The 9,666-nt window shown below is 40.9% G+C and overlaps 2 protein-coding genes across 3 annotated transcripts in view; both read right to left on the reverse strand.

The window, feature by feature from the left end:
- The window catches only part of LOC6541384 (protein MLP1), a 71,737-nt gene extending 63,110 nt beyond the window's left edge, over window positions 1–8,627 (reverse strand). For both annotated transcript variants that reach the window (XM_026978580.1, XM_015159680.2), the window contains exon 1: window positions 8,124–8,627. In XM_026978580.1, the coding sequence (XP_026834381.1) occupies window positions 8,124–8,132 (9 nt within the window). In that variant the 5' untranslated portion in view covers window positions 8,133–8,627. The remainder of the gene's footprint in view (window positions 1–8,123) is intronic.
- A 251-nt stretch (window positions 8,628–8,878) lies between these two features.
- Window positions 8,879–9,620, reverse strand: LOC6541651 (NADH dehydrogenase [ubiquinone] 1 subunit C2). The gene is made up of 3 exons (XM_001968490.2): window positions 9,313–9,620; window positions 9,088–9,231; window positions 8,879–9,030 (listed from the first exon to the last, which is right to left on the reverse strand). The coding sequence occupies exons 1-3, from the start codon at window positions 9,467–9,469 to the stop codon at window positions 8,981–8,983; spliced, it is 351 nt and encodes a 116-aa protein (XP_001968526.1). The 5' UTR covers window positions 9,470–9,620; the 3' UTR covers window positions 8,879–8,980.
- Window positions 9,621–9,666: the final 46 nt, after the last annotated feature.

The following is a 9,666-nucleotide window of genomic DNA, read 5'->3' on the forward strand; positions in this document are numbered from 1 at the left end:
AAAGGTAGCATGCCTTTACCCTCAATTTTATATAGTTTTTTCCGAGCATTTTATGTAGCCCTTGGCATCAGCTTTGCATAGTTCTGTGAAGGTCGCCAGGATATCTGTCTGTGTCTGAGTGCAGGATGCAGGATGTTCGCTGGTCTTGGTGCACACACATTTTAGACTCAGGCCAGCAGTCAAACGCTTTGTAAACCTTTCATCTTTCTACCTAGCTTTGGTTTGCATTTCGTCCTTCCCCCATCCTTCCTTCCCCCACACCCCTCCCCGCTCCTTTTCAATTATGCTGCTCGAATGAAGCAGAGGGACAGCAGAACAAAGGGGACACAAGGACGAAGCTCGTGCGACGCTCGCAAAAGTATGCTACATATTTAATGACTGCCTTAAAATCTTCGAGAACGTCTGGATACATTAGAAATGCAAAAAGTAACAAAATAATACGATTTTGTCGATGTAGTTTATAATACAAAATACAATTTTAATAAAATGTGTGTTTTTCCGAGTAATGCTTTCCTATTTCTGTTCCAAGGGCAGTCAAATTAAACATTCATTTGCGGTGATATCACCGGCTTCAACGCTCTGAACTCCACGCAGAGTTGACTAACCTCGAACTGTGCTACATTTTTTTTGCACCTCCATCATACACACATTTTGTCGTGTAATTTGCACGCTGAGTCTATTAAATGCACTGCAACCGAGTTGTGTCAGCACCTCAGGTGTGCGGAGCTTTCACTCACACTCATATACAATTCATAAACATTTGTTGTGGCGCCCAACGTGGGGCTTGAAATGCGACGTGTTACGCAAGCGGGACGAAGAAGGTGCAAGTCATTAAGTGAGCTTGTTTTTGTGCTGATTTTTCTCGTTGTGTTCAGGGAAGAGGCCATAAAAGCTTCGTGCGCCACGCACACATGCACACATAATTATAATGGGCATTAAAACGGACGCCTGTGGCCTAACCCTTAGTTTGTCTTGGGCCCCAGCAGGCCCCTTAACCCTCACACTGTCCAACCTGCCACATCTGAGTGCTTTATGGCGCAACTGGTATAAGTATTCACCGAGCATAATATTTAAGTCGGAATTTCCAGCTAAACGCACAAAATGTCTGCCCAAGACAATCCCGGCTCCCAGCGGCGAAATTCATTTTCTTGTCGCTTGCAAGGTATTTAAAGCAATGGAAGTTTTGGTTACACCCTGATGGAAACTTAAGAACGAGGTAAAAATAATAATTACCCACTACTTTGGGTTTTAATATTATTTACTGAACATGACAAGGTAGGAATTATTTATGTATATCACAGCATTGAAAGAAAGATGTCTACAAATTATAAAATTAAAACATTATTTTCTTTTCTATTTTCATTCACGACGATTGCATTCTATAAATTACTATCAACATAATATGAACATAATTAAAGGCGTTTTTTATACCATGTAACAAACAACCTGATATAATAAGACTAAGTACCGACATAAAACTAATACTTTCATTCATGACGAAAGGCCCCAAACTTTCCGTACATTTAAGCCGGACATAGAGTTTTTGTTGTTTTGAGGGAAAACGCTGTTCGTAACCTCGGCAAAGGAAAATCAACGCCACACACCGACCGCATTTATGTGCTTGTATTTTGTTAGCGACTGCGGTGACTTGGAGGCGCTTTTCCTCCATTTTTCGCAGCCCAACTTTTCCCGGACGGGTGTTTCCGTAATTTTAGACGCTTTCGTCTTTTATTTGCGCCTTTTGCTCGTTCATATTTTATGCTGCCATCGCGTGTTTGGTTCTTGCAGTGGCTTCTAGTAGTGCTGTTATTACTATTGTGGTTTCGCCCCCACTCTCCGTTTCGACGCTTGTTGCTATTATTGTTATTATATACAGGGAGTTAAATTGGGTTAGTAAGTTCTGTTTCCATTGTTTTCCCTTCGGTGCTCGGTAGTTTTTCCCTTTTCTCGGTCTTTCCACTTGCGAGGAAACCAAAAAATAGGAAAACAATTCCCTTTCAGCAAGTGCAAATTTCAGCTGGGGATTTCCATTCAGAGCATTATGATTTATGTTTGTTTCCCTAACGGAAGCTTTCAATTTGCATGAATTGGCAAGAGGGAAGGATTTGATAGTATGTACAGGAAAATTAAAAACATGCTTTTAAAAGCAGGCGAATCAAAATGTTTTCTTTATGATGTCTAAGAACTAAATTGTAATTAAATGTCAATGATCTTCATTTGAAATACCCCTCATTGCACTCCCGGTTATTCAATCCAGTTGTCAGATCATGCCACAAGTTAATTGGTTTATATACTCGTAGTCCGCGCTCTCACTTCCACGGAAAGTGGTGAAATAATTTACCCACATGGCCAGGGCCACGGGTTCCACGTCATCCTTCTTCGCCAAGCTGATTTGAAACAAATTAACCGCACATGGCAGGAACCGCAGAAACGGAGAGCTACAGACACTCGGGGGATTTCGGTGCACGACATGGTTAGTTGGCAATTTCCCAGTGCAGGCAGCAAATCGAAATGCGATTCACCTATCCGTGTATATCCGTATCTGCAAATGTGTGACCCAAAGACACGCCCTATATCTGGCAGCTTAGTATCCCAATGCAGCACAAGTACACAGCGAAAAAACTCCATCAAATTATTATCATATAACTATAGTTTATTCTAGTACGGTTTAGCAGAGGGAGAAAGGCAACTCTTTATTTTTATTTTTAAAACGAAATTTGTCTCAGTGCATTCGGGCTCTGCACACTTACTGCCTTGGCCCGATGACAGGCGCTTAATTTTCAATTACAGACACATAAAGTGCGAGAAGCGGACTAAATCGCACAACCACCCAATCCGGAGCCACCGCACCACCCGACTGTAATGCCATCATGTGGTCAGGTGCATCACCCACCTACATATATCCAGGCATATCTGTAGTAATACGGATAGTTACACGGTTTTTACACTTTTCAGCACATTCGTTTTTATTTAATTTGGCTCACGGCGAATTCTGTGCTGGAAAATGATTGTAATTTGATTTGGCAAGACTGAGATTAGCAAAAAGGTAGCCAGGGAATATTTCAGATTAGGCTAGCTTTTAAAGTGACTTTAAAAATACATATTTAATGCATTTTAAAGACGGCCTGATTCTTTTATTAACCTACTTCTCTCTAACCTGATTTCTCCGGACACCTTGCCGGAAATTTCCAGCACCACACCTCCATGGTCCATAAAAATTCAATTATTATCTTCGCCTTTCATGTTCAGCGGGCACAGTTAAAAAATACAACCAAAAAGCACTGAAATGACAACTTTTTTATCATTCCGCACACATGCGATTCTGAAAAAGGCAGTTCTCTATCCACATGCTACGGTTTACCTTGCCGTCTGTTTTCATTACACTTTATTGAATATTTTTTTATTGGATTTTCACACGGTTTATGCTGGTTGCGCTTTTAGTGCCGCTGGAACTACAATTAATTCAAATTGATGCTATAAACTGTGTGTGCGTGTTAATATTTAATTAAACGCAAAATTATTTGCCCATTTAAAACGATTTCAACGCCATATTTATATAATTAAATCGTTGTATACATTAGCGTGGCACACAAATTTATTGTGGACATGAGTATCTTCAATCTACTTTTATCCATTTGCCATTTCTCAAGCTGTCCAAAGAAATTTGCCAAGACGCAAGTCAAGCAAACAAAACACAGAAGTTGGCAGGAAATCGCCACTCGACACAAAAAACAAACAAGGAAAGAAATTGTAAAATTCTAAATGGGGAGGCAAAAACTCCATAAATTTGTGGAGTCCACAGTGCTGCGAAAATGGAAATTATCTCAGCACTCTGCATGACCAACAATTGCCCTGTAAAATGCTCAAAATAAAACTATGAAGTATAACTGATATCAGCGATGAAGGTATTGTATTAATATAAGTAATATTTTCTTCTATGTTCGAGGCTTGATAAATAATTATTTTTTACATAACCAATAAACTATGATTTCCCACTTGAATAAAACTGCCCTAGGAAGTCAAGCTTCATCCCGAATCCCTGCATGTCTTGTCCACTTACTTAGAGTATCCTTTTAGCTTAGTGAACCTATTCATTCTGGCTAAATTTGCCCAATGCTAATATACCATTTGTCAGGCCATTTAATGGTCTCCGGGTCGGAAGGACACGACTTGCTGTCTGGGGTCAGCCCCAATGTTGTTCCATGGGTTTTTATCTGCGTCCCCCTTTATTTATGCACCCGGTTGCAATTCCGCCACTTCAACCCCACAAAGTCCTGTTTTTTGTGCAACTTAATTAAATTAGTGGTGTAGAGGAAAGAGCTCGGTGTGCAAAATACCACATTAGACAATTAGCTGGCAGCCTAGAAGAGGCTAGAACATTCATCACATGTCTGTACGTTTTTTTCTTGATCTATCGAGATATTCATCTATCAAAGTGCAATCACGTCACCTAGCACCCCCGCGCTGAATGATTAAATGAAAATTTGTCAGTGACAGCTGCTGCCCGAATGCAAACACTATTAATTTCGGCACAACAATGGATGAATGAAGGATATATGTACACCTCCCCTTTCTCAAGAACCTTTCGTCCTCCTCCTTTTATCGACTAAGCCACACATGTGCGGCTTTTTCGCCCAAATTTTGGCAAGGCAACTTTAAGCTCGTTTGACATTTTGACAGCGGTTACACTTTGATTTAAAATACTTAGTGGTACATTATTTAAATTAATCAAAATGTTGTTTTATATATGCAGAGTTAAGGATGTTCCTTATCGTTTTATTATAGGAGAAACCAATTCAACTCTAATAAAGGCTAACCAACTAAGCTGAGTGAATAAAATAACCGTTTAACTCTATGGGAAATTCCAGAGTTTTTGCTAGTGTAGCATTAGCATCCAGCGGATGGAAAACTGCAACGACGTCAGTAGCTGTATCTCCACGTCTAAAGCCCCGTCTATGTGTAGTTTTGTGTGCATTGTCGTGTCGTGGCCATGAATTTTTAATGAAATTAGCTTAGGAATCTTACAACATTTTGCCGCGTTTCTGGCGACCCACGTGTTTGTCCTGGGAAATTTCGAATGGTGCAAGAGTTTGGAGGAGAAGGAGGAGGAACCTCGATGCATGCAACGCCCACAAATATGCAAGGATAATGTCGCTGGAGAGCTTCCAAGCGAAGGATAAGACACATTTCAGTGCAGTTAATTCACTCACTTTCTATGCAGATATTATGGCATGCCACTTGCATGAAAAGAAGCTTAATTAGGCTGCAGTTGGTTAGATATGTTTTATATTTTGATAACTTTTCCAATTAGTGAGAAATAAACTTTTCATATCTTGTTAATAGCTCTCCGAAAATACTGAACATGTTTTCATATTGCGGAAGAGAAGAAATTGGTTTTAAATACAGACGTATGATTATAAGAAAAATATTATTGCGTGGCTAACTATTTCCAGATTATTGTAGCTAATAAAACATATGTTTGCCGATTGGCAATAATTAATTGCAGCATTTCCCCAGCTGCGAACTTTATTAATTAACAGTTTCCCAATCATCCAGCAGAGCAAACAAACCCGAAACCGATGATGTTGCGAATTAGCATAGATTTCATCGACATCGAGGTGGGGCTCACCTGTTTGCTTAATGCGAATAAATACCAAAGCAAATTCCCACAGATGCATTTCAATATGTGGGTGTAAAGGAAAAGCGGTATCCATACATTCTCATGCATCCTCAAACGCATACATAAATAAATGGAAAATTACAAATCGCAATGGATGCCAGAAGCCCTTTTTGGTGGCATGCAACGCATTTCGCGTTGAGTCAATACACAAATGCCACCGCCACCAGCATAAATCATAAATGGCAAACCAACAGTGGATCAGCTAGTGGGAATAGTATACATATGTACATATATATATCTATAAAGGGGTTCTGGAGCAGTGGATAAGCTCTCCGTATGGAAACAGATGCTACAAACTGGAAAAACGATGTCATTACAAGAGTATAAATTTATGGTTAATACTATTCCCATAGCGAACTTTACTTTGCTGTAGTATTTACTGAAACCTTTAAGGTTTAGTTCGATGTGCGGAACAAGAATCTCAATAGTTCTCAATTTATGTAACAGAAATGCTAGTGAAAATGTATATCTGAGAATTTCCTCGGAATAATCACCCTTAGCCTTTCATGAGCGAATTTTCATGCTGTTTTTCTTCATCTTTTCCGCATAAGTGGGTGGTACTAACAACATGTATACGTATACAAGAAAAATGGCTTCAACTTATTGTTAGTTTCGGCCCGTTATCCTTGCACTTGCAGGCAGGTCCTGCGGTTGCGCCTGCTGCTGTTGACACGGAAAAAAGTGTATATAGAGGCGCCCCCGTCGACAATTGTATGAGAGGAATATAATAGTGCTACAGGCTGCACATAATGATATAGGGGCCATGGCAAGACGACAAAATGGATGAAAAGTGGGGGAAAAGTGGGCGGCAAGAACTCTGATGATTATGAGGCTGTCGTGGAAAAAGGCAAAGGCAAAAAATAAAACCCCAGTCATTGTAGAATATATATAAATGTATATACACATATTTTGGATGTACCCTGTACATCAGGGCGTTCTCAGCGCAATGAAATTGCGTTCTCATTGTTTGAAGAAATTATACTTAAATGATAACCAAGATTTCAATTCTTGTGGAAAAAAGTGAGAGACTTACACATATTTGTGTAATTTTTCAGGTGCCGCGACTGATCATCATAAGATTTAATCTCGCTGCTCGGAAAACGTATTTACCCGTCTCGGAAAACCACTCAAGGGCAAGCTTTAGAATGCTGGGCACTCCGTACTAAGCACATAATAATAGTCGTATCTCTAGTAACCTCAGTGCCTCGAGTACCTCGATTGTAAAGTCTGAACTTGACTTGGGGACATTTGGCCGCATTTGGCGTGCAAATCAAAATTTCATAGCCAGCCAACGGAGGGAGAAAAACGGCTGAGTGGTTGGGTAAAAGTGGAAAACTTTAAGATACAGGAAAGTAATTTCATGTTGAGCGACAAGTGGCAAGGTAATTTATCAAGGGCAAAACAAACCTGTCACTAGCGAAAGTTCTTCAGTTAGACACGCGACAGTGGTTGGGTGGGCTCACCACCCACAGCCAGCCCCACCCAATCATGAATCCCACACGTGGTGGGTGATAAAAAATGTATTACCAAATTGGCTCGAACTGCACATATAGAGCCAAGAACCTCGAGAATAATGTGGCTCATTTCTGCCACGGAAAAGGTGCCGGCCAGTGAGAAATGGCTTCACTCCTTCGACGTTCTCCGGACGGAGCTTTAATCCCTTGATTGGGATTGAGGGCTCCTTGGCATTTTATCCCCTACGTCGTAATAGCGTGCAGATTGGCCCATAAGCGGAATTTTCCCCTTTTCCGGCGGAGTGGGAGAAAAGTGCTGGAGAAACTCACTCATTAGCCAGATGAAGAGCATAGTAAAGTGTTTAAAGGAGCAGTGATGTCGCCAGCTAGGAAACTACGAGAGCTGTTATGTAAGAATTGATATTTTTATCCCATAGTAGTATTTAAAAATATTAGAATTTTATGGAACCACTGCTGAGATTCTAAAATATGGATTTTCGTTGTAGAACATGTTTGCAAGTAGCAAAACTGTAGAATGAAGTAAACAATTTAGTCCCTTCCAACTTTACTACCAAGTTTACTCTGCTTACGATTCAATGTTCTATGTTCTATGTTTTCTATGTCTCTATGCCCCCGAACTCAGCCCCACTCCCCCGGCCATCCAGCATTCAGAGCACCTTTTGGCATAACTGCTTTTATGGCTCCACAAAAATGCGACTCCCGTTCAATTTTACACATCATAAAGTAACGTTGCTGGGGAATCGATTCCCCGCAATCCAGGGAAATCAATGCGAATCCCCACTGAACATGCATAATTTATACAAACGAGTCCATCCAAAACCACCCACACACACACACACAGCAATGAAATAAAAACCAAATTGACAAACATTTGCCGTGGGGGAGAGCAGGGGGCGAGGGGGGGAGCCCAGCATCTGTTCATAAATAAATAAGTTCGTAATAAAATTAAGAGCTCGGCCTTTTCTTACCTTTGCCATAATCGTTGTATGCTGATAAGAATATTCGCAAGTGAAATGAGCCGACGGCTTTCGTGAAACTTTCAGTTTCTTAACCTTTCTCTGGGTCAAAAAAAAAACAATAATGCCAATTAATTAACAATAATTCGTTTCGCTATGTTTGAATATTAGTATTGGCATTTATTTTCCACTAATTACACTTCATTTCGGTTTTCGTAAATTGTAACGGTAAAACGAAGACGCACACACGCACACAAACTGGGCTTAAAATTACGTTGTTTGTTTCATGAACATTTGGTGTATATTTAAATCCATTCACTGGTTGGTTGGCTTTCTAATTTTTTATTGATTTTTTAGCGCGTTCTTTCAGCCTCCTGGCTGCTATTCAAAAATGGTAATTTATTCGCGGACAAACTTTTTGCGCAGACACATCCTACCAAAAGTTCGATCCGTTTTTCACCGCGACAAAAGAGCATTTGTTCGCAGAAGCCTCTTTCTGGAGGTGGCACTTGGGCCGATTGTGCAATCGATAGTGCCATGTATCGCGCACCGACTTCTGGTTCGGAAGTTCGCTGCACTAGTCGATACTCAAACCCAAGTAAATTTTAAAATTTTTATTTCAAAACTAAATAGCTGCCCAAAAATGAAGGCTGCCATTTAAATTATACAAATTAAATCAACCATAACCTATACTAACAACTTGTAACTCCAGCTCTAAGCAAATTCCATAATATATATGCAATTCCGTTCCATTGAAAAACATAGAATGCCTAATCCATTTGCTCCATTTTCGTGTTCATATGTTTTACAATTAAAGCTGTTTTATTAACTACTTGCATCGTCGCTTTACAACAAAGATTTAGATGCACTTAGCGAACTGGCACCCAACTCTCCAGAACCTGGCCGTAGGTCTTGCGTTCTAAAAACGGGCAAAAAGGATCAGTAAATGGCTAGAATGCCTCCATCCAGCACTCACCCTTCACCGGGAAATCGTCGGGATGCAGCTCGATGTAGTGCCGGAAGACGGCGTCCCTTTTGGCCAGGTACTCGTTCCTCTTCTGATCGAAATAGCTTCCTGCGCCGACGCCCAGAGCTCCGAAGGCAATGTGCTTCTGAATGCCTGCAAAACATTGCGTTTTATTGCTAGTTATAGGCGACAAAAACAATCGTTACGTCACATGGAAGCGAGGCGAAAACTCACCGGAAAACACGGGCCTACGGAAGCCCCAGTTGACGAAAATGGCCACGCCCACTCCGGCCACTCCGCAGGCGAGCGGATTCCATATCGGCGAGAGGAAAGAGGGCTGGTGGGTGCCCTTGTTCGTCAAAAGTTCCAGCGGATCGCTCACGGCACTCATGTTGATGGGATGAAAAACAATAGAGGTGGGCAACTGATGCAGTTGGCGATGGGACGGCCAGACCTGGCAGCTATCGATAGCGTGCGACTTGAACTAGTTCCGTAACGATTATTTAAAAAGTTATTAATAATTTAAGCAATATAAACAAACAGGATTATCTGCTGAATCAGGAAGTCAACGCATTGACCATTGGCAAC

Source organism: Drosophila erecta, unplaced genomic scaffold, assembly GCF_003286155.1.
Source record: "Drosophila erecta strain 14021-0224.00,06,07 unplaced genomic scaffold, DereRS2 tig00000055-arrow-pilon, whole genome shotgun sequence".
Taxonomy (NCBI): Eukaryota; Metazoa; Arthropoda; class Insecta; order Diptera; family Drosophilidae; genus Drosophila; species Drosophila erecta.

What these genes read in the sequence shown, in the direction of transcription:
- LOC6541651 (XM_001968490.2), bottom strand. Translation starts at nt 9,469, where the DNA reads ATGAGTGCCGTGAGCGATCCGCTGGAACTTTTGACGAACAAGGGCACC. An exon ending in CCGTAGGCCCGTGTTTTCCG is followed by an intron (nt 9,232 to 9,312) that starts GTGAGTTTTCGC and finishes AATGTTTTGCAG; the next exon opens with GCATTCAGAAGCACATTGCC. An exon ending in CGACGATTTCCCGGTGAAGG is followed by an intron (nt 9,031 to 9,087) that starts GTGAGTGCTGGA and finishes GCCCGTTTTTAG; the next exon opens with AACGCAAGACCTACGGCCAG.